The sequence below is a fragment of the Zosterops lateralis genome, assembly GCF_965231275.1.
Source record: "Zosterops lateralis genome assembly, chromosome: 13".
In the NCBI taxonomy this organism is placed as follows: domain Eukaryota; kingdom Metazoa; phylum Chordata; class Aves; order Passeriformes; family Zosteropidae; genus Zosterops; species Zosterops lateralis.
The window spans coordinates 7,115,026-7,139,761 of NC_139773.1; the positions used below are offsets into that span (position 1 = coordinate 7,115,026).

A 24,736-nucleotide genomic window follows, 5' to 3' on the forward strand; every position below is an offset into this window, starting at 1 on the left:
CAAGCATAAAGCAGAAGAACACGGAAGACTGTGCAATGAGGAAGAAATTGTGACTTCTGTGTTGCATTACCCATAAAAATTTATTTACTCAGTTTTGTTATTTAGAATTGCTTTCTAAAACAGCAGAGCAACGGAGCAGAGGGGTCAGGAGAGTTTCTGCTGTCTTTGAGAGCCCTTGCTATGAAAGACAAGTGACAGTTGAATGTATCACTTGACTGTGCACAGCGATTCACAACAGATCTGAACAAACTAAACTCTGCTTTTCACATTTGGGCACCATTTGTGGACAGTGGGGAAGAAAATCTTACCAAAAAATGTCTCCCTAGAAAGTAATTTAAACACAACATCACAGTCAGTTCAACATCACACAAAGTATCTACCCAGGATGCTCCAAAGTTTTGATTCAGAGCTACACACTTCAAAGTATTCCAATAGTGTTGCTTTACACCAGGCTACCGCAATACACTTGGAAATTGCTAATACTGAGAGAGTCTACTTAGTGTGATGAACATTATATTATTTCTAATACAGTCAAAACTTTAATCTCTCAAAAACTGGGTTTCTGATAACCATTCAGAAGATACTTCCCATTCTACCATTTCAAATAATCCCCTTTTACCCTTTAGGGGGGGTGGAGGAAGGAAAGAACACAGAAGGGAGTACCATCTATTATTTTTCTTCTTGTACCATTAGCATCTTTATGTGACATGTTTTGAAACATCTCTAGAAGCTCAGTCTTAAAAGACTGGCAGGAAAGCAGAAAGAAAAGTGCCTTAAATGGGAGGTAGTTCTATGTATGCAAACCAAGTTTGCTGTATCTTTGCACCATAAACTATTCTTGCAAGAAATTAGCACCCATGGACTATACACATACTACAGAGGGTGATATATGAGGAACCCCTATAACGAAACGACAAATTGTCTTCCATGTATTCAAAAATATATGTTTGAATTTAGAAAGGAATCCCTCGTATCATACAATACTATTTGACAATCTCTTATTAAATTAGTGCAATCCAAAGTTTAATATTAACTCACCATCTCAGGTATTATGAAAAGCCTAAAATACTCAAAATACTTATTAGAAACTACACAGAAAATAAGCAGACATTTATGCCTGTATGTCACAGCTCATTTTCTGTAACAAAAATCAACGGATACAATGTATTCCAGTTATTTCTCTGATATGACACTAATTAAATAGCAAAAGAATGATGACAGATATTCACACTATTTTTCTTAGAATTATGACCTCATGAGAGCCACTGATTATGGTACTAGTAACAAATGCTAGTTGAAATCTTTCCTGACTCCACATGTAAATAGGAGGTTTCTGCTCACAGTCCATCCATTTTTGGATGATGATGTCCCTGGGCATTTCTGAGCCAGCCTCACTTGTCTGTGTCTCCCTCTGCAGCCCGAGCAGCTCTCCGGAAACCCCGACCCCCTGCTCTTCCTGGCCAAGGAGCTGCACTGGTTTCAGGCCACATGGTGTTATTAGTGTCTGGCTTAGTTAACTCCTACAATCAGAAAAATTCTCAGAAATACAACAGTTGTCAATCTCTGAAGAGAATGTAACTCACTGAACAGTATTTCCCCTCCTATAATATAAACAGCTTAGCAATCCTGCTGCTCACTCAAATCTGGCTTGGGAAAAATAAATGGTTTTTAATTTCTATCCTCTTCGGAGTGCTTTAAATTTAGTAGTTGTAGTTTAACATAAATGCTTGCATTTCAACATTCAAAATGTTTTGGGCAGTCAGTCATCACTTAACAAATTACAACACAAAAACTTTAAAATGCATTTGCCTGGAACATTTAACTTTTACAGTAAGATGACAAGTTCAGATTGAGTTGCATTTCAAAAAGAAGCCAAACAATTCACCAGCACTTTTCTCTGTAACTGTTTTTACTTTGGGTCCTGATAAGAACACATTAAAAATTATAAACCTCAAAACAAATAATTTCAGAAAGTACCATACAAAACAAAAGAAAAAAGAAACAAACTAGAGGAAGGGTTGTTTGGGGTTTTTTGAATCATTATTACTTAAAAGACTGTTATTAAATTACAGTTATCTAGGAAATTAAATTACTGCTGAGTATCCGTTGACATGGCAGCCTTATACTAACAAAAACATTGCAGAAACCAGTATTTTAGAAACTGAAAAATTAAAAAATACAGATTTGTATAACAAAATTAAGTATCGTCTTTCCTCTGACTTTTCTTATTATAATTAAACTTCTCTGCACTAAAGCAACTTTTTCCCACAATACATTCTGACTTCTTACGAAGGTCTACTTAAAATAAAGACTACATTTACATAATGATCTACTCAATTTAAATTTCTCATGATGCTCAGTGAAATTCAGTTTTGTGTCATCTTCCACATACACAATATCTCATGTAATTTTTTGGAATTTTTTTGTGAAGTGTCATTTTACTTCAAGGCTCTATTCAGCAGTGAAAGCATTGAAATACAGAGAAACTGTGCTTAAAACCTGCAGCATCACAATCATTGATTATTCACAGTAACTGCACTTAATTGCACAGATTGGTACAATGTTAATACAAATAAAATCTATCAGCATTTTATTGTCTCCACTCTTACAGAAGAAGAATTAAATGAAAACCATTTGAAAAATACTGCTTGTTAAAATTAAACCCTGGTAAGAGAAATGAGAGAAATCTTTCATTCTCCAAAATGATCTCTTTACCTGGCTGATGCTACTAAATATTAAACGTGTAGCGTAAGCTCTATTACTGCCTAAAATTACTGTAATAAATTTCGTGAAAATTGCACTGCTATGTGTTTTAGCTTCTCTGACATTTTAAATATATTTTTGTTAAACTAGCAGAAATCATCTGCTAGACTGTAAAGCCACCCTACATAACACGCAACTGTTAAAATGTAAATTGCCAAACTATTTTTAGCTGCTGCTGAAGGGGAAAAAAAAAAAAAAGAAGAAGGAAAAAAAAAAAAGAAAAAAAAAATGGAGGGGGGAAAGAAGAATATTCCTGGCCTCGGGAATAATGATTTGAGGCATTGTGTTCATTTTGTTTATCAAGCAGCTATTCAGCCTCTAGTGGGGCCCAAGTGCTTATGCAAGCAAAAGCTTTTAAGAGTGCCTGCAGCTGCAATCCTGGCTTCCAGGTAGGCTGCAGGTTCAGAGCACAGCTGCCCCAGGCTATCCACACTATCTCAGCTCCATCTGGAAGTACTGTTTAAATAGGATTTCAGATCCTGGGTTCTGTCTGTATCATTGTGAGCAGAGGGAGGAAGAAGGGAAAGAGAGGGAGGAGAGAACAGGGGAGATGCGAGGACTAGGAGACACCATCCGTGGTTCAGCCTCAATACAAAATGAAAAGCTCAGCCCCATTTTGCTCCCACTATATTACTGTTGCCTGTGCAGTGTGTTCTATTCAGCCTATCCGGCTTTGAGTTATGACTCATCCAAGTGCACCTGCGACCATGTGTTAAGTACTGCCAAATAAAAGCCCAACATCCATTTACACAACAAAGAGATGTATCCCGCAAGGCAGCGGAGCTTCCCCCTCCCCTCCTGTTTGTTCTGAGCAGGGGAAAAAATAATTCTGTCCTTCACTTCACTGGGGATTTTTCACTTCACGTGGATTTTTAAATGCAGATTCATTTATAAACAATTTTCTTGCTTTTAAGAATAAAGCATATTTAATACCACAAAACACCCCTATAGCATTAGATTATCACAGCCATTAATGATTTTTCCACCAAAACCCTTCCAACCTTTTTTATCAAAGCCCTTTATTCTCGAAGGATAAATTTTCAAGCAAAGAGGGATCAACAAACTAGTTGCTTGAAAGCTTTCCTGATGCTAGGCTGAAGTTAGGAAAGGCTTAATGAAGGCTTTAAAATCCACCAGGGCTTCACAATGAACATCTGACTCGGTGATTTATGCATATTAATAACCTCAGTCCTACTGAGGCAAGCTGAGCTGTACATGTCCTCCGAATCTTAATGTCTTCAGCTCCACTGGGATTATTACAAATGTAAATTTCTAAGATTCTCAGCTATTAATCTCTGTCTGTCCTCCTGTTCAGCAACATAATGACTAATTAAACATCAAAAGACCTGTACAGGAGATCTTCTTTGACAGCTCCTGGCCCAGCTCTCTTCCCAAGAGAGGAATTCAAATGACAGGGACAAGTGGGTAGGAGCATATGAGCGAGCTACAAATCACTGCTATGAAATCTAAAAATTCCACATCAAATGTGTATTTAGTCCTGCAGAACCACTCCCAATTACCTAGCCTGGCTGTTCATGTCCAGCAGACAACCCTCCTAGTGCTAAAGTTAAGCAATTTGTATATAAGGCAGGTAAAGAGAATGCAATCCGAACCCAGTTTTTATCACTACAAGTAAAAAGCAGTACTTACAGAAGAAGGCAAACCAGGCGGCACCTTTCTTACTTTCTTTGTCTGTAGAGGATCTGTACACAGAAAAATAGCATTTAATCAAGTATCTACATTATAGGTGAAAAAGAATAAATAGCTACATTGGTCAGTTTTTTTCCTTCCATGATGAATTTCTTATTTTCCAATTTTATGCATTTTTTATTCCCTGGCAAAGAGATCTGTCACATCAATATAAAAATGTAAAATACTGATGGTTCTCCTCTAAAACAAAACTTTGCTAAATAGTTACTTTTAATTTTTTTCCTAAGGAAAACAGTTATTCCTAAGAACAGTTACTCTGAAGAATATACTTGTAACCTTAGACACTTGCTAAGAAACAAAGTAAGGCTTAGAGATGCACAAGGAGGAAAACGGGACTTATTAGCAAGAGAAATGCTTTCCTTTCTGCAATCAGAGTAAAGACAAAACTCTCCAAAAGGAATTTGACATGTCACCCTAGGAAAACACATTAAGGTATGATTTATAGTTTAAAAATACTAACATGATATAAATTTTATAGTTTTTAGACTCTACCAAGGTTGTAAATAAACAGCAAAATTAATGACCTAATTACTTTCCTTGAGTAATAAAGCTAATACATCTCAATTTTGCATGTAACAGTAAAGTTGGAGGTATGATACCTACTTCTTTCTTCCAATAGGTATTGCATTATAACAAAAGTACCCAGCAATTTCACTACCTAAACCAAGAATCTGAACCGGTTTAATCAGATGCTAATACAATTAATCTGAAAACTCTGCATGCAAATTACAAATTAACTGATGTTTTGAAGATGACTATCTGGCAAGGTTACTAATTCTACAGTTAGCCAATGAAGTCTTTAATTAAAACACAAAATTCCTATTTTTCTGTTTTCATTCAGAACATTTATGATGATACGAGAAGATAAAGGTGAGATAAGGTGAAATATCTGCTGGATATCTTTAATCTCATCATTTCCCATAGGGCACACTCAAAAAAGAAAAGGACTTTTGGAAGAGATATTTATATTGGATTCAGAATATCATCTGGAAGAGAACACTGGTTAGTTTCAATGCAATTTAATATGAAATTTAACAAGAGCTTGTTATAATCCTGGTCAGACAACTCCTTTTTGGGGATAAAATGGGCATAATTTGACTTTGTTAGAAATTCTCAGGCAGCAGATTTGTAGCACTTAACAAGTCCATAAAAAAAATAAAATTAAAACTCAGACATACTTTCTCAAACAATTGAAAATTACTTGAGATAAAAGTGTACTTCCTCCTCCTGAGATTCCTGGAAAAACATTCCCATGAATTTGTAACCATCACCTGCCACATCTCAGGTTACAAGCCCTGGATTCAACCATGACATAAGGAGGAATATCACCAGTTTAAACACATTTATACCCCCTGAGCTTCTCTTTCAAAGAAAAAGCTAAATATACTCTGAAAACTCCGCACTTCATTTCCATTTGTTTCATTTAATGGTATCAGGAATTGCCCAAACTCTCTACAGTTTGCCCAGGAAACAGGAATCCTGTTCAGGACCATCTCACTGACTGCTGCATACAGTGCCCTTCCTGCACCCTCTGCCAGCACCCAAAGCCCAACTCCAACAGCCCCTGCTACTCAAACCCACAGCAGGTCACTACTGTAAATCTGCTACTAAACCCAGAGCAGATCACTACTGTGAGTAGCTTCTCACTAAAACCCATTCAGTGTGGGCTAAAACACCATCATCATCATCTTCTTCTTCAAACACAAGTCTTTTCTACTGATGTTCCACTGCCCTTTCAAGTTGTAAACAATTCCACTGAACTTTTGTAAGAGTGTTCCTTTCCTGAAACAGGTGTGAGGAACTGCTGAGTTTGTTCTGGTACTCTGAGCAACAGGAACACTTAGAACAATCTTCATAAAGACAGCCAACCCCACGTTAAATGGCAGTTGGCTCAACAGCAAGGTACAAAGGTTATACAAATATGGTATTTTAAAACACATTTATACACACATACATTAGGAGAAGAGAAAATGCCCTTAAGCTGCACCAAGGGAGATTTAGGCTTGATGTCAGGTAAAATTTCTTCACTGAAAAGGCTGTCAGGCACTGGAACAAACTGCCCAGGAAGTGGTGGACACCATCCCTGAAGGGATTTAAAAGATGTGTAGGTGTGGACCTGGGAACATGGGTTACTGGTGGACTCGGCAGTGCTGAGGTAAAGGTTGGACTCAATGGTCTTGGAGGGCTTTTTCAAATGAAATTACTCTATGATATAAAAGATTAAGTTCCAAAGTAATATTTTTTATTAAAAAAGATTTTTAAAAAAGTTCAGACATGTTCAGGACTATTTTAGGGCCCAAGAAGTTTGCAGTTATAGTTAATATTAAAATTACTTCACAAAGCAATTTGCATTTGAGAATTTTATTTTGGGAAAAGTATCATTGGACTTACATGGTTCCAACAAACATGATTTTTACTGTGGAATAGAGGTGCAATACAGAATGAGGGGCATTTAAGACTCAACCATATAATTAGAGAAATTCTAATGATCTATCATACTAATACTGAAATATATGGTAACTGGAATATAAGGCTATATAACTAGAATGTAATGGTAAGCTAGATATAAGGGTACAGTCTCTCTTTATACCAATTTTTTATTTGCACACCCAATTATTCACAAGTCTTGTAGCAGATACTATAGAATAGCTGGCTCATTCTTGATTCTCTGATTCAACAGAATTAGAGAGCTAAAAAATATTACCACTGTCTATGACCAGGTATAAAAACTCCATTCACCTCCAACTATCCCCAGATTAAAATACTAATACTGTCACAGGATTATAACAATTTTTATGCAACTTCCTACATGCATTTTTTGCAAGGTAGTTTGATTTTAGGATAAACTACTACCCTCCAATTGCTAAGATCTTTAAAGGCATGTTGAACCAATTACAATGAACTATATATTGCCCTGAATAAAGTTACTTTTAGCATATAAAAGGATAATTGTTTCCCCTTTGTGTCCTTCCCCTACTAAATAATGGTAATGACCTCAAGGTCAGGCATTTCCAGGAGTTAATGATGGCACGGGTTAAGGGCACTCAGCTGGTCATCAGCTCCTATCCATCTGTCATTATTGCTTTTGCAATTAAGGGTTTTATTAGAGTCTCTTGTTTGTTTTGTAAGCCAGACTGACCAGTGTTGAATCCAAGCTAGTGTCTCAAAGAAAACGTCAATAATTCCAGTTTTTCCTCTTATAGAGAAGTTTGGTGTAATTTCAATTACCCAGCACAGAGCAAGCTCCTGTATATTAAATGCACTGTCAAAAAAAAAAAAAAAAAAAAAAAAAAAAAAAAAAAAAAAAAAAAAAAAAAGAGAAGCATCATGAACCAAAGTTTCAAACTGTCTGTGTTACTGACCAAGAGCTGGTGAGTCATGAAGTGGTCGTCGGCGCTGATTTGTGCCAGAAAATGGGTAGTAGGGTGTTCCAGGCTTCCCAGAGGATGACAGCTGACCTGGACTTCCAAGCCCCATATCAGACCGAAGCAGACTGGACTACAAAAGTACACAGAGAAAAGTCAAATTCAGCTCTATAGCAATGCAGCTGTTAATGTACCAGGCTGACAAACTATTAACCACAATTACTGCTCTTGGCATTTATAGGAATTTACTGGGATTTAGTGAAGGTTCTAGAGTTCAAAAAAATGTAGACTTTTTAAAATCAATGTTCAGAGTATGTACTATAGCATAACACAGAAAAGCAGGGCAAGTTTGGCTGTGAGCCTCCTGAAAGCCATAACCATTTCAGCTGAAAACATCTGAAAGAATCAATTCATATTTAAATTTTAAACAAAAATCATAATCTTTTGTTTAGTTTGCAATATAATACCTCTTCTATTACACAATATAAACATAATTGATAAAAACTGCTAAGAGTTTATAGCATGACATTAAGTTTTATCACATACTTAGAAATCAAGACTTAGATTACATTCATAAAAACATGGAATAAAATTGTCCAAAAAAAATCAAATGCAGACAAGAGATAACTGAGTGGATTAATGAACAGAACATGAAAAACTGACATTTTAAAAACTTCAAACTAACAAGGTAGTTGAACCCTACCCTTTTTGTTCCCTTTTCATGTAGTAAAAACAAAAACATTCTAAGCATCTAACAAGTGCATTGTATATTGTTTGACCTCATATTATTTGGATTTCCTCTGTAAAACTGAAATGAATGTTGGTGATTTAGAGCAACATAGTTTTTCCACGGGTGATGTTATATTTAGCTTTGTTTTAGTCTGAAAAATCCTGACTTGGAGTGAAACCCACAGAACTGTCTGTACAGAAAATGTACCAGGTGGTAAAAATTCACTGTGTTTCACTCCTGGCTGGCTGCTCCTTTCCTCATGGAGCAGCATCCACTCTACATTGCACGCAGCTAAAGACACGCTGCTCTTAATGTCTGCCAGTGTTTTAAGGTCACAGTGAAGCAGCAGCCTCAGAAGCAATTTGATTTTTTCAGCCGTGGTCAGTACATGGTGCAGCCTTGCCAGCACAAGGGGGTAAAGCACAGCTGGCAGCACAGAGAGGTTCTGTTCAGACTCATCTGCAGTGACATTTCATGGGCATGTGATGCTAAGACAGAAACTGCTAACTGGAGTAATTTTTATACCAAAATCCTGCCTAATTTCTCCCAAGCCAACATTCCTGGTCCCATCCAGCTGCTCTCCAGGAGGAGCCCTCGTGTCCCTGCAGGTTCCAGAGGTTTCACCAAACCGGCTTGTGGGCTGGGTCACGGCAGGAATCACCCCAGTGCTGCTGCCTGCCTGAGGTCACTCATGGCTCTGCCTCTCCTCATTTTCCTCCCTGAGGCCCAAATACCTCATTCATAAATAAATGTATTTTTGGGTTACACTAGATCATCAAAACTGATTCGTCTGGTGTGAGGAACTGTGAAAGGTGAGGTTCACTCAGAACCTCAGAAAGGTACTACATGTCTTCTACCTTGCAGTGCACTGGGATTAGCAGAAAATTAAGACTTCAAATAGAGTTACAGAATATATATAAAATAAGTTCCTTTTTTTGCATTCTATCACCATTGAAATTTCTCTCTTTTCTTGTTTGATTACTAATTTGAGCATGAAAATCTTATATTTTAATTGAATAGAGTGGGATGTGAAAGACTCTCCCCATCATAAACTAAAGGGAGGCCTAAAAGTGTTAAGTATTTTATACAGAAAGTGTGAAGATCAAAATTTATTAAAAATATTACTGCATAGAAATAGCTTCCTCTCAGCTTAACTTCTTCATTGTTAGCCTTACAATAGTCTTTGAAACAGAATTCTTCATCTGAATCTCATATTAAAATGAGATGCTCTGATAGGGTGACAAAAGTATATAGCAAATACATGCAGGGGGAAGTCTGCTGGTGGCCTGTTCCAAAGTCTTCTAATTTTTGCTTTGGTGAAATAATTTTAAGATTTTATTGTTTTGCAGAAAACATTATGATCATCAGAATATCTGGCTTACTCAGTAAAAATCTGAATTTAGCAAAGATACTATTCTAAACATTTACTACAGTTTTAGAGGTGGACACTGTGCAGGAAACCTGGGTAATGTTTTGTGAAAAGCAGCTCCTCCAAACCAACAGTGGCCAGAAGAAGAAATGAAACCAGTTCTCACTTAGGCCAACACTTGACCTTCTTGACCAAGAATACCCTGGACTGAAGGAAAATTTCTTTATGTCGCCTGTGGGGAAAGGGAGGAAGTGTGATAGTTGAGCAAGGTCCCTGTCCCTGAATGGCAGAAGTGCTGAGGCTGGCAGGGACCTCTGGAGGTCAGCGAGCACAGCCCTGCTCGCTCAGAGCAGCTGTCAAACACAATCAGCAACTACGGCCCATTCACATTAAAGACAACCCTCCCTGCTACCCCAGCACCTCCCCTGACCACGGCACGGATTTTGGAAATGCAATGGGATCCATACAGATGTTTCCAAAAAAAATAAGGGGGTGGGAGGTTTCCTAGTTCCTCTGTTTCCCCATTCATTAGGAGATGTGGAAAGATTAAAAAAAAAAATTAAAAAAAAGAGAGAGAGAAAGCACAGCAACAACCGGTAAAAACTTTTAAATTAATTTCTACAAAGCCATTCCAAAAGGTATGAGTCTGTGTCTTTTCCAGGCTTAACCTCCAACCTTTACTTCATGACATTTGCCACTCTTGCTCTTGTCCTAAGTATTCCAGTATTTGATATTTTCACTAGACCCTGAATTTCAAAGCAGCCTGGCCTCTACAGTAACATAAACTTAGTGTGTAAGCACTATAGTAGATACACAGTAAATCTCAAGCTGTGCAACACACCAAAGAAGTTTTCTGATCTATACTCTGTTTGGGTAAGCATTTTTTATTTCTGAAAAAGGATTAAAAAACCAAAACAACACAACACCTCAACCCTCTTTTAACATTGGTGCAATCAAATGAAACATCTGTTTAGAATTTTATAATTGTTCCTCAGTCTTCCAAAAGAAAATAAAAATAGATGTCATTAGTTCAGCTCATTGATTTTTCTGCCTGTTTGAACCAATTGAGAAAAAATATTGATTAGGACTGATCCTTTCCTAAGGGCATCTGATAAAGAAAGGAATACAAAAATACCACTGAGGATAGCAAAAAAGCTTTGTATTATCAGCATGAAGCTTCTCCTGACGAAGTGCCCGAGGTCCCTGCGCAGAGGCAGATCACTTACACACGTGGTCAGGGGCATTCTCCACAGAGAACCTGCACACTCACTCTGAACCTCATCTGCCAAGCACACATCCAATTACCAAAGAATAATCAATGACTGGTTATTCTCCTGAAGCTTGTCCAAGTCCTTGTCTGTATTACTGTTGTAAATAAACAGGCATCACCCCTAAAAATTTGCCTCCTTGGATTTTATAATGTGTATATAATGCATTATAAAGCATATAGCTTCAAGATATACAAAAAGTTATTCAAAGCAATGTTTTCCCTAAGGAATGAGTGTTCAATAACTAAGGAAAAAAAATGAATAAAAGGGGGAAAAAAGGCTTTTATTACAATCAACAACTAACATGGCAAGCCTGATTTAGAAAAAAGATGTAAACATGACTGCTTTACTTCTGAGATTTATCCCTTTCAGAGAAAGCAAGAAACAGTTTTGACAGCCTCAGGGGAAATGACATGGCCTGACCCAAATAGGAAAGGCTTTCACAAGGGCTACTATCTCAACAAATCTTTCAAAGGGGTCACTTTCCTAGAGTATTCTCATAAAAATAAAATGCACGGGAGTCATCTATTCAAGCATTGCAAGGATGAGGTGAGGGGAAAAAATCATATCTACATATAGGGGGTGGATTTCTGCACCTTTGTCACAGGAAACAAGTAACTTTGCATTGCAGCTGCACTTTGGTGCAGGCAAAGTTCACTTCCCATTCAAACTAACAAGCCAATCAACTGTATGCTTATATCAAAATTATATGCTTGAGATAAAAAGAAGCTCCTTAGTCAACTTTTAAAAATGGTTTTAAAATTGATTCTTTCAAAGAATTTAAGCATAAAAGTAAAACAGAGTCTGACTACTTCCTAAGTTTTCTTCTCTCCAGCCCAACTCTATGACTCTTTAGATACAATTTGATGCCAAAACACTGCTCTGCCTTCAATGAACTTCCAGGACACTAGCCAGCAGAATTCTAATATGTTGGTAAACATTTCTCTGATTTTACTTTTATATTAACAAAAAAAAAAAAAAAAAAAAAAAAAAGTGGACAAGTAAAGGCCTGCAGATGTCCTTACATAATACTCCTTGCAGCTCTCTAACATTTAGGCTCTATGCAAACAGGAAATACAAACTGTCCAGAAAAGCATACAAACAGTTTTAACAAACACACTCTATACACTATCTATATAAAGTTTTACCTATTCAAAAACATACTTGCCATAGGCAGGTAGCCTTGTGCTTCCTGATCTAAATCTCATTCACATTCTTTTCTTAAATGCAAACATTGGTGAACACTCCTAAAAATTCAAATTTTCCCAGCATAGCCATAGCCAAAGCCAAACTATGTGATAGTTTCATCCAAATACAACTGTGTGCCTTTACATTATTCATTATTTTCTATCAAAAGAATAATATGGTTGAGAATAAAAGCATTAGCCCATTATATGCAACTGATTATGACAGGCCTATTATGCTGGCATAATAAGGCAGTCTGCTTTGGCAGTGAAATGAGAGCTGCAACTCACCAACTGCAAACTTCAATCTTGAAAACCTCCCCAACAGTCAACTAGATTCAACTAGATTTTATTTTTCCCCGTTTTTTTGCATTAGCTTCCTTTCCATAAAGTTTATGCTTTCAATCCTAGTAGTCAGGCTGTACCTATTTATAGCAGGAAAACTGTCTAGAGGTTAAAAAAAAAAAAAAAGAAAAAAAAAAAAAGAGTATTTGAGTGTTTAGTTAGAAATTGGGAGCTTGGATACCTTACTTTTACAAAATAATGTAATGCAACACCATTCATCTCAATCAAATCCCTCCATTATCCCTCCACAGCCGCTGACAAACTCACTTGGCATCTCTCTATTTCTCAGAATTACACAGAGCAGATGGCAAGTGCATTCCTTGCCTTACTGTAAACTTGAAATGTTGCCCTGGGTAGAGCACGAGTTTCATGTGCATGTCCATTTCACTCAGTGAGCTATTTGGATGACTTAGAGTATGGATATAACGTGTATTGCACGTCTTGCCTTATGGATAAACCTGACAATTTGCATAAGCTGGCTTAAAAGAACATAACAAAACAGAAAAGTCAAACTCTGGTAAACTTGCAAAATCCCCCAGCAAAGTTGTACATTTTGTTATGGTGTTTCCAAAGTAAAACCCAGCACAACACTAAAACATCAACTAATAATTGCTCTGAAATCCCAGTCCAGTAGAGAGGTTAGGGCTGCAAAAAGACCATTCACTCGAGTTCCACATCATGCAGTTTAAGCCAAAAATATAACTAAGATATAAAGTGTTGAATTTCACTTTACTCAAGTCTCCAGTCTTTGGAAACTGTAATGAATATGCACTCTGAAATAGGAGCTGAATTTGGAAAAAAACACTGACATATGATGTAAATTCATTTTAAATTTAAATTTTAGAGATATGTTTGCAATTATCAGCATGTTGTTAAAGAATCTCATCCTGAGAATATCATCAAATAGTAATGTGAAATACAGTGTTACCATTTTGAGAACAAAGGGACTCTGAATGAGTAATCAATAGCAACTGGCAGAAAATGAGGCATTAATTATGATCCTCTCTAGTGTTTTGTCTCAAACAACGTTTCATTAAATATATTGTGCTAACCTGTACATCTTCAAGCCATTACCAATAGATTTGATCAGATACATTTTTGGTCTGTTTCAGGAGGAGGAAAATATCAGAATTAGAAAACCAAAACAACATCCAAAGTGTTATATGATAACTTGAGCTTTTTTTTCTCTTGATCAATTTAAAGGAAATCAGGGGTTGCTAATAAAACATCTCAGGAGAGGATCCTCTAACAACATGTTGATAATTGCAAACATATTCCTCATTTTAAAAAAATACTTAGGTCTTATAATCTCAGTGTAGTCTCTTGAAAATTTAATTATCATCTCCTATACCTAAAGTATCATGCAGGTTTGAGAAGATAATGACAGTCATCCATCAACTGCATCCTGCCAGTGTAATCAGGCTAATCTAGCTCACTGGATTAAAAACCAGCTACCTAGGGTACTAAATACTGAAGTGATGCAACATCATAAACAAAATTACATTTAGCTTTACTGCCTTTCCAATTAACATTAACACCGATGAGGATCAGGTTATCAATATATTCTCTTTTTACGCCAAAGCCTTTCCGGATCACCATGAGCTGCTTATTCATGTGTGTACCTAAGCAGAGGCTGCTACTGTGGCAGATTCTGTTCATGTGTAAATATACTGGGACTGAGCACAGGGACAGAGGAGAGAGAAGAAAGGAGTTGATTCAGAACTACGTATATGGGCTTTTTTTAGCAGCGAGAATAGCAAAGATTAAATGCAAAGGGAAGGAATCATTTTGTATTCTTTTTGCATCTAAATGTCTTTAAAGACCTGATTAACACAAATATTTTGGAGAGCCCCTTCCTTCTCTTTTGCAATATTGTCTTCCCTGCACTGATGCTGCATATTGGCAGGACTACAAATTCAGTTTTACGCTTCTAAAGCAGCACCCTGCTGATGTTGCTGTCCAATCCCGGAGGTTATGCTGGCTCAGCTTGTCTTCCCTCATCCCCCCCGGGCAAGGTATTTCTGCGTTGCTGACTGAATTCTAGGAAGGCATTACTAAGCATTGTGATTACAGGTCAGGCACCCCTCCCTTTGCCTTTGAATCTTTTCGCTACATTATGAAAACAGTAATTTGAAAAGCATCTCTGCTGTGATTATACAAAAGCCACTTTCTGGAAAAACCCAAAATTTTACAAGAGAAGTTGCTGAGTGGTTACTCATGTATTTTTTAATTTTTATAGTACCACCCTCCTTGTTTTTCTTGATGATTACAAGACACTAGCATGAGCAGTCAATATTATAATAAAAGATTTTATGCTGAGTCTTACTTACAGAACTCAGACTGTAAAGGATATTATAAAGCTCAAACTATCTTAGCATCTGTTCCTCCCTCTGCATCTTCAGCAAAATTATTTAAAAATATTTCAGACCATTAGTGGATCATTTCATGTATATAGTATGGAAGCTGTACATCTCTCCCACACAACCAACAGAAAATCGCTCTTGCTCTAAGCACCAAGTCAGAAAATTATTAACATGATGAGGGTATGTTAATAAAGCAACCAGTTAATTGTTAGGAGTTAACATGGAGAACCCATCTGTTTTCACATTTGATCAAGGGAGAGCTCAGTTCAATACTAGGGTGCTAGGAAATGGCCAGGAAATATCTTAGGCTACAATCCCCTCTCCTGATTAAATGTTATCCTTCTCTCCCTGCTCTTCAGAAACCTGTGCCAGCAGGAGCACCAGTGTTTCCAAAAGCACTCCAGAACACAGCTGAAACCAATAAAAGCTGGATGGTTCAGTTCCATGAAGAAGGAATGTAAATGACAAATCCTGTGCCTCTTTCCATCACTGACTGAGTGCCCAAGCTGTGCTCTCCCACCCATCCCAGGAAGCAGTGCTCAGTAACAGGTTGCCTACACCACTCAACTCCCCCTCCCCAGTCCTACTCAGGGCCTCTGTTCCTCTTGACAGCAGTTATTTGTGCATATGTCAAGTTTGGGAAGAGACTTTTGCTACCTACTAATTTAAAAAGGAAGGTAAATGGGTGCTTAACATGCAAGTGTAAATACAGACAAAAGGAATGCACACTTCAGGAAAACCCAAAGGGCAGTCCAGCTCATTCAGATAAACAGGCATGGCTGAGAATACAGAGCTGAGCTAATATTTGCCCCATCCTTCACTAATACCATAAATTTGTAACTGAGAAGCACCCAGCTCTGAGGCAGTCAGAACAGCTGGACACAAACAATAATTTACCAAAGAAGTTTTATCTGGACTCTGCTGTAGCATTATTTTTACTTCCTTATGTCGCAATACGCAAGATGATATGTGTATTAGTTTACAGAATATTCATAACCTTAAATACAATCAAAAATAAGCAAAAAGATAAAGGTGGTAAAAAATTTGGTAAGAAAGAGAAGGGCAAAGACAAGAAACTGTTTGCCTGGTAAAGGCACTGAAAATGATTCCTCACAGAACTGCTCTCCCTTTATAAATAGCATCCCTCCTCCAACTATAACAAATTCCTAACACCTGCTACCCACTTCATTCCAGGGGGAATGTCTTCCCTGATTAACTTCAGGTGGTCACCTCCAGCGCTGGAAAAAGAAATCTAGCCTGTGCCCCATACATTTTTACTTTCTAAAAAGGTTCTGCAGACTCCTTATCTTCTGAGTGACAGGAGATATTTTCCCACTAGCACAATAAGTAATTCACTTCTAATAAATCATGATGAAAAGAAAGTTAATATTGCTTGATTCTACTTGAGAAGTAAAATGAAGCAAAATAAACTAAAGTTCAGGCATTCCATCTGCCCTTAAACTATATATCCCTCTCCCCATCCCAATCTTTTAGGATGGTATCAGCTGGCAGAATCCAGAGTCACTGCTTCAGTTAACATTGTGTCAGCCTTTCCTTCAGCAGCTGCATTTCTTAGAGATTGATAGCTCAGCTGTAAAATTCTGCTTCAGGGAGACACCTGATATCAAAAGTGTCAGAGAAGGGGAGATTAAAAAGAGAAAATTTACAAAATAAAATCAGTTTTTCAGCTTTAAAGTTATATTGGTATTAGAAACCCCACATGTGTACAAGCCTTAAATTTTTTTATACTTCCATAACTCAGTATTACTTGGATTTAAGGAGACATCATGTTCTCTATACTGCTTCTAAAACTACGTGAGGAAGGAAGAAAAGCAACTGGTGCCTCTGCTTATAGCCTTTCTAAGGCCCCACTCAGCATAAAGGTGCAGAAAATGATGTAATTTTCTGCCTCATTGGAAAGATCCATCTAAAGCATCCTCAAACATACACCAGCAGCAAGGAGGAAGAGCTTTGAGGTTGTTTAACAGACACTGGTGAGCAGAAACCCTGGCAAAGCACCCTGGGAGTAACTGCAGTGCCAGGCTGCCACACTCTCCTCAGGACTACTACTCCTGCAGCCTGAGGAGGATTTATTTGCGTGCCTTCGTACCCATTTGAACAACAACCACATTGGAAAAAACAATGTGCTACAAATACCTTTCTCTAGTCTAACTCTTAGATTTTAAGTAACATCTCAGCTGTCAAATGCCACTAAAATCCTGCTCTACCCCACTATTCACAATCACTCATTTCTTTCACTGTTGTCACTTCCGAGTTTTTTGTTCTCAAAAAGCTTGTTTTTCCAATTTTCATATTCTTCTCCACTTTTCCATTTTGGTCAGTAAATCTCATTTCTGCTTCCCACATACATTTTGCACATTCTGATCTCCTAATCTTAACATTTTTGTCTGTATGCTTTATCTTACAGCTGTTTAATGTTACCTGATGCTTTATTAAAAACATTAAAATCAGTCAATCTTCTCCATTACACCAAATACACATCTTACATGGTTTAGGAATACATTAAAAATACTTCTAAGTTGGTAATATTTTCTGGTATCTACACTCTTGTTTTAACTTCTGCTTGCTTAATCCTCACCACCCAGCAATACAAAAAAAGTTGCCATTTTTGCTTATGCACAATACAAACTTTTATGTTCTCCCTAGACAGCTCAAATTTCTGGAGTTGTACCCTTATTACATTTCCTCAGCTATTAGAGAGTGAGCTCTGAGATACTTGCCCCAACATTGCAGGATTGTTCTTTAGGTTTGAATTTTGCTCAAGCTGCTTTAAAGTCTCTTTAAATTTTAAAGAGGCAAATTACTGACTATGCAAAGACAAAGTAACATACACTTGCAGTCATTTCTTTTGCTGAAGTGATCATCTGTTAAATTGCCCAAGAAATTGGTGCTAAAGGCATTTTTGGGGTTTATTTCAAAAGTTCTTATAGTGTTTGTTAAGAAACAAATTTTTTGCACAAAAAAATTAAACTTTTTAGTCTGTTAAGGATGCAACAGCTAACAAATACAGTCAAACATGCTGCCATTTTATTCTTTAATTAATAGCTACATTTGCAGCCAACAAGATGCAAACCTTTGAAGTTCCATGTTAAATTGTGAAGTAAGAAGAAATTGGTAAATTTCGAAAAGTTGTCTGAAATCATGTCTTAATATGTTTACTTGAAGTATATCCCCATAAGGAGCACTAAGTGTAGTGCTAATGTGCATAAAATGTTACTGTCATACTGCAAAATTCAGGCTAATTTAATAAAGCCTGATGTGCCTTACATCATCTTGCAATGATGCAATAATATGTTGCTAAATGAGTCACCTCACATTAGCTTCATGGCAACAGCAGAGTTGATGGCTATTGAAGGGAAAATGGAGCAGCAATATTACTGCAAATATTGATGGACCAGCTTTCTGTTGGATTTTTTTATCCAAGAAAAAGCTGCCTTATTTATTGTGTGTTACCAACATACAGAAAACTTTTATAATAAAAGCAGAAAAAAAGAGTTAAAAATCTATCTGCCACTAAATAAAATATATGTAGTGTACACAGTATCATATAGATTATCCATGGGCTCTCTGTGTAATGCTATGTATTTCATACAATACAGATATACATCATGTACCATAGAGTAGTATAGCTTTTATAAATTATTTTATATATATGATTGTACACAGTCTAAGTGAAATGTATTTAGTAAATTCAATCCATAGCTCCTTCCAGCACTCATATATTCTATTTTTAACAGCAGCAGTTTTTTCGAAATTGGTTTTATAACTTCTAAAGTGTCCCATCATCATGCAAACCATAGAGATGTACGAATAACAAAAATGGAGTAAATTAAGATACAACTCTTTATAAAAGGCTGCACTTTAAACCACAAATGGTGAATGTCTCTTGAGTTCCTGCCTGGCATCCATTACATTCAGCACTCGATTCTATCTCCTTTCCCACACACAGGATACTGTGCAGACTTCAAATTATTATGAAGGGAGGATAAATGTGTTATCTCCACATGTCAAAAAATCCATCATGTCTATTTTTCATGCATGATTGTTTAGAATGAAACTAGAACATTAAGGGGATAGTCACCAACAATTTACTATCTTAAGCCCAGTGATGCCAGTGGGGAGAGACTGTGCCAGGCAGAGGGAACAGGCACTGTGAGGCTACAGGAGCATCCCCCCACCAATTACTCAGGGCACTCAGGGGCTCCTGGGGGTAAAGTTACCTTCTGTGAAGTGCCACACAAACAATTAGAAGAATTAATCTAACAGCTACACATGTACTGCACATTTATCTCAATTTCACTTTAAAAATAGTGCTTTAAAAAGACCCCTGGCTTTCTTTGAGCTCAGACCTGTCAAACCAGGGTGCAGTGACAGCTGGGGACCTTTTTGATGATATTGGAACTGGGAGCAGTGAATTCAGTATCTGAAGTCTAATCTTGTTTCTTTCACATAAGCTACTGTTTTCAGTACTGAATCACACAAATGTGAAGAAAACCCTTTTTATTACAGGAAGCTTCCTGAAAATTTAACCTTTACCTGATTTATAATTTGTGAAAAGATGCCCTTCCCAAAACTGCAATTACATGGCCAACGGGAATGGTGGAATCCCCCACAAAAACCACAAACCACCTCCCTACCTCCAATTCAAAACCATAAAAAGAGACTTTGTGTCAAGTCATATAGCACTGCATTTTATTCCGACAGCAAAATAGAGTTTTTAATATTTCTTCTAAAAGCTGTCAATTCCTCCTGCAGGTAAAAACTTCTGACATTCATCTAAATCAGCTCTGCATAAGCCTCAATTTTTCATTTTACCCATCCACTTAGAGTCTGTATATTTTTGGATGCTCCTTTTTGGCTTGTTTAAAACACCTGATGGAAAGAAAACCTGAGAACCTGCACTTCCTGCTAATAAAATATTAGTAAATCAGCCACATTTACATTCTTGTGACTAAATGTTACAGCTGAATCAGATTCTATTACCTAAGTTGCTCAGGTTCTCAAGCTACATTGAAAATCAATCACACTTCAACTCCTACAGCCTAAATATAAAGCCTGTAGGTAGCAAACAGTCCCTACAAATCACTGCTTAGATTATTTTCAGTAAAAGGTGAGAATGATACTAAGACTCTGAAACATTGCAGTTTACAGTACTCTTGAAAATTTTCATTGCAGCCTTCTGTAAACTCAAAAGAAAGTAAAAATTAAAACTCTTCACACTTCCATACTAGGTTGTTAATACCCTATACACCAGTAACATAAGGCAAAGAGGTAGGAGAAGGATGGATTTAAAAGTATCTGGAGATGTTAGGTATTTTCAATTCATCTGTACCCAATAACAAACTCAGGACACTGACTGGCTCTTGCCATTTTACCACTTCAGAAACCTTAGAGCCACTGTCCTTGAAGAACTCATGGTTCAAAGCAGAGACTAGAAAAGAGTGGGGTTGGTTGTTTTCAGAGCAAGAAAAGTAGTGGTTTGTAATTCCTCAACAACCTAAATTTCTCTTTAAGAATACTGGAAGAAATAGTCTGCAAATGTCAGAAGACAATGAAGAAGTGATACTGATTAAGCTGGAATACACTATACAAAATTAATTTCCCTCTCAGATTGCATAATAGATGTTTTAATAAGGCTTTTACCACTTCCACATTTCACAGGTGAACTAAGGAACCAAGGACAACTAAAACTAGCGCTGAATACAGAGCAAAGCTGATTAAAAAACAGCTAAGAGTTTATGATCAACAGTGGGTGAATGCATTAACTGAGACTTTGCAGGCGTCTGTTTTGGGCATCATTCCACCTCTTAATTAGTGACTTGGATGAAAAATGAAGACTACATTTACTAAACTCACAAAGCAAATAACCCATAAGGATCTCCAAATGCAATGCAAGCCTGGAATTCAAAATTGCACTGACAAATTTAGAGATGGTAGAAGCAATGTGTTAAACAAGTAAATACATTTTTGTACATAGAACCTCTAAACTGAAAAACACAGGGTGAGGAATAGCAAGCTAGCCAGCATTACCATAAAAAGGTATTGGGAAATTTTAGATCACCATGATTTAAATACATATCAGAAACTGGATATTTGTTAGGAAAATAGGCAGGTACTACCCAGCAAAAAATTCACAGTATTGTCTGAAAGATCCAGGAAATTTCTTTTTGCCATGCTGGTAAGGCCCTCGGTGAGGTACTTGACCTCATTGAAAGCACTGGAATTTGCTAGAATTGTGAACATACTGGAGAATATTCAGAGCTGACCATGAGCTTTTCTAGTAATATTTCAATCTGAGATAGCCCCTGTTACATGGCCACTGTTAAAATATACCTGCACTATACATGCCCAGGTAAAAATTTACTTCAGTTATGTCTTATTTTTTCTAAAGACTCCTTATCATCTTAATCATCCAATGGTTTTTCCAGCCTCTACAAACTTAAAAGGGAATAGATTCTTCTCCATGTCTATTGTCTGGAAGAGTCAGCTACTTTAATAACAAGGATGTTTAGATAAGAGACCAGGGAAACTTCCTTAATGTGATTACAGTGAAGTAGTCGAAAACAAAACCCGGGCTGGTCATGCAGTCTCCTCCATCTCTAGACTTTCCTGAGAACTGACCCACATGAAGCCTCTGTCAGGGACAATGCAGCTGATTCTTTGTTTGGATTGCAACGACCTCTCATGATCACTTTGGGCCTTCTCTATGACAGATCTCAAACACTGTAGCTGCAATGAGAGCTGTACTTCAAGCATTACCATGCATTTACAAAAAACAAAACAAACAAACAAAAATTCAAAAATATTCATAAGTCCCAACACAGTCCAAGTTAAATGAATTCAAATGCTGTCAGATTTACCTGACAAAGCAAGTACAAACTATAAATTATCAAATGAATTTAAGTGGATTAAAAATAAAATTGAAAGTTAACTCTATGTTCATTTTTTATTATCCTGAATATAAAACTAATACAGATTTACCTACAGTAACACTTTCCCTATATACTAAAAATTTTAAGGAAAAAAAATTGAGGGAGATTAAATAGTCAGAAACTTATCAAAGGGATGACCAGAACTAAAAGTGATGTTAATAGAAACAAACATATATAAGATTGTAGGGTTAAATGGCTATACGTACAAAATTATTATTAAACGTAACTAGATAGGAACAATCCTAAATATACAGAGATATAAAAAGATTTTGCTCACTGTACAAAGGAACAACAGAAATTGCAGTCATTACTGCAAAGCAGAATGGAACTTTATCCAAAGTTCACATAAAACCATTTTCCAATACAGAACATTAACTTAATGAAAGAATAATGTGGAAATTAATTTGCTTCCAAACTAATGTCAAATTTAGGTTATTATATTTAAATAGAGTACATACAGAGTTATTTCAACAATAGTAGCTACACTAATACAATGTTTTACTGTCTAAACTGGCAATAATGTGAAGCCCATAACTCTCAGGTAAAGAGCTGTACTGCTTTTTGGAAGAATGTTGCTGAAAGCTCACCCATACAGCTACAAATGGGTCTTTGTTTGCCACATCTGCATTGCAGAGAAGTAGTAAAGGCTGTGAGAATGATCCTTTCTTAATAGGGGAAGCATTGCCACATGGTGCTGCCCATTCACACTTCCCAAGCTACTAGTTAAAAGACTAAAATCCAAGATGTCAAACTCATATGCTAGATGTTATCCTCCAGAAGAAAAACACTCCTGAAAATATCAGTTCAAAGGAAACAGTCAACCTACAGTAAAATTAAAAATAGATTTCTCTCTGAGAAAATAAACATAAATTAATTTCTTAGAATTATAAACATATTAGTTATTTAAATCTTTATCAACAGACTGAATGTAATCACATGCTAATTATACTTTTTAAACAAACTTCCTGTGCCTTCAAAACAAACTTTTAAACAATGATCAAAGTATTCTTAGTCTGGCTCATTAGAAATAACACGAAGGAAATCATCACTCTAAAATTAAGAAACTCTGTACTTACTTGACAGCCTGGTAAGCCTGTGTCTCTACCATACAATGGAAATGGGCCTCTGTCAGAGGTTTTTCCTATAAAAAAAGAAATTTAAAATTTGGTTATTTTTAAAATCCCCTGGACATCCACATCAGTTGTCCTTTTATATGCAATTCAGAAAATCTATTAGCATCATAATAAATTTACAAACATCAAAGGTGCACAAACAAAATCAGGTTTTTATATGTCTGGGTTCAACACACTCAAGCAACACTACGTAATGGATGAGATATTTACTAATTGAATTGCTTTTGTAAGCAGTCAGATACTATAAAATATTCCTGCTCAGTATGTTTAAATACAAAAGGCAAAAGTCCATTTTCATTTCCATTATCAACAAGCAAGGTTGATAGAGGGACGCTTTTAGATATTTCTCCTTCCTATATAAAACTAGCACTTAGCTGGTATCCATCTTAGACAATGAATATACTGAGCAATAAAATAAAACCACATGAAAAGCAAACAAAAACTTCACTCAAAACAGTAAAACCTACATCAGCCTTAAACCATGGCTGATTCATCCAGCTCTTGACACTCACCCCTAAATCCTTAAAAGTCTTTTTGTTTAATGTACAGATCAGCAGGTACAAAACTCAAGCAATACAACTGGGCAAGGCAGCCAAACAGAGTTTTCTGCCATAAATGCAATCTTTGCATGTAGGTAGAACATAGAGAAGCTGGTACTCTGCAGAGTGGCTGCCTTCTGATGTTGCTGCCTGAGGTCACAAGACATTAGCAATGGCTTTGCCAGCTCCAGAAGAACTACGTGGTGCTGTATTTGTTAGGTATGCCATCAAAATGTTTGTATATGAAAACTCAGTGTGCAAATTCTCCAGCAGAGCTCAGAAGTTTAGCAATCGACACTTTGAAAAAAATGTTGAACAGAAGCCCACTGAACAATGCCAAGCATCAGACACTCATCAGGTTTGTGTATAACAGAAAACACCAAGTTCGAGTGCCTGCCCTAATTATAACACAGGACTCAGAAAAACTGTGTACCACCACTCAGAATCTTATCCAAAGGCAAGCATTAATTAACCAGATCTACCCATTTGAAGATGAATGCTATCTCACCCAACTAGGCAGTCCCTTTGCAAATGATGTGTGTGTTATCCAGTCCCAAGAAGAAGAAAAAGTAGCCTTTCTTTCACATTCCCATTTCAGTGATAAATAGCTCCATGTTACTGCAATTGCACTTGAATAGGACTCAAGAATAGGACTCCCTTTGCTTTTTCTGATTTTTCTCTCTTCCTACCAACAGTCTCTAAATATAGTTTCATAAGAGGAAAATCTAAAGTATGCTTTTTGTTCATTTTAAAAGTGGATCTTTTGTAAGCAAGGAGGAAGAGGAAGTCTGAATCTCTTGGAACAACATCTCTGCAAGATTATCATCGTGATAGTTACCAATGGTATGGTCAACAATAGTTTGCTTGAAAAATGGCAGCTCTGCTGCAACAAAGGGAGGAAAAAAGTTAACATTTTTCTGCTGAAGCAATTTGCCTCTAACAACTATCAAGCACCAAGCAAATAAAATACCTAGCATGCAAAATTATAAGTAGTAGGATGAATCATGCTGTTCA

At 36.7% G+C, this 24,736-nt stretch overlaps 1 protein-coding gene across 9 annotated transcripts in view; it reads right to left on the bottom strand.

Annotated features, from left to right (window-relative positions):
* TCF12 (transcription factor 12) overlaps positions 1–24,736 on the bottom strand; it is a 161,077-nt gene that overhangs the window by 45,935 nt on the left and 90,406 nt on the right. For all 9 annotated transcript variants that reach the window (XM_083870934.1, XM_083870933.1, XM_083870931.1 and 6 more), the window contains 3 exons: positions 23,127–23,191; positions 7,836–7,971; positions 4,414–4,466 (listed from right to left, as the gene is read on the bottom strand). In XM_083870934.1, the coding sequence (XP_083727060.1) occupies positions 4,414–4,466; positions 7,836–7,971; positions 23,127–23,191 (254 nt within the window). The remainder of the gene's footprint in view (positions 1–4,413; positions 4,467–7,835; positions 7,972–23,126; positions 23,192–24,736) is intronic.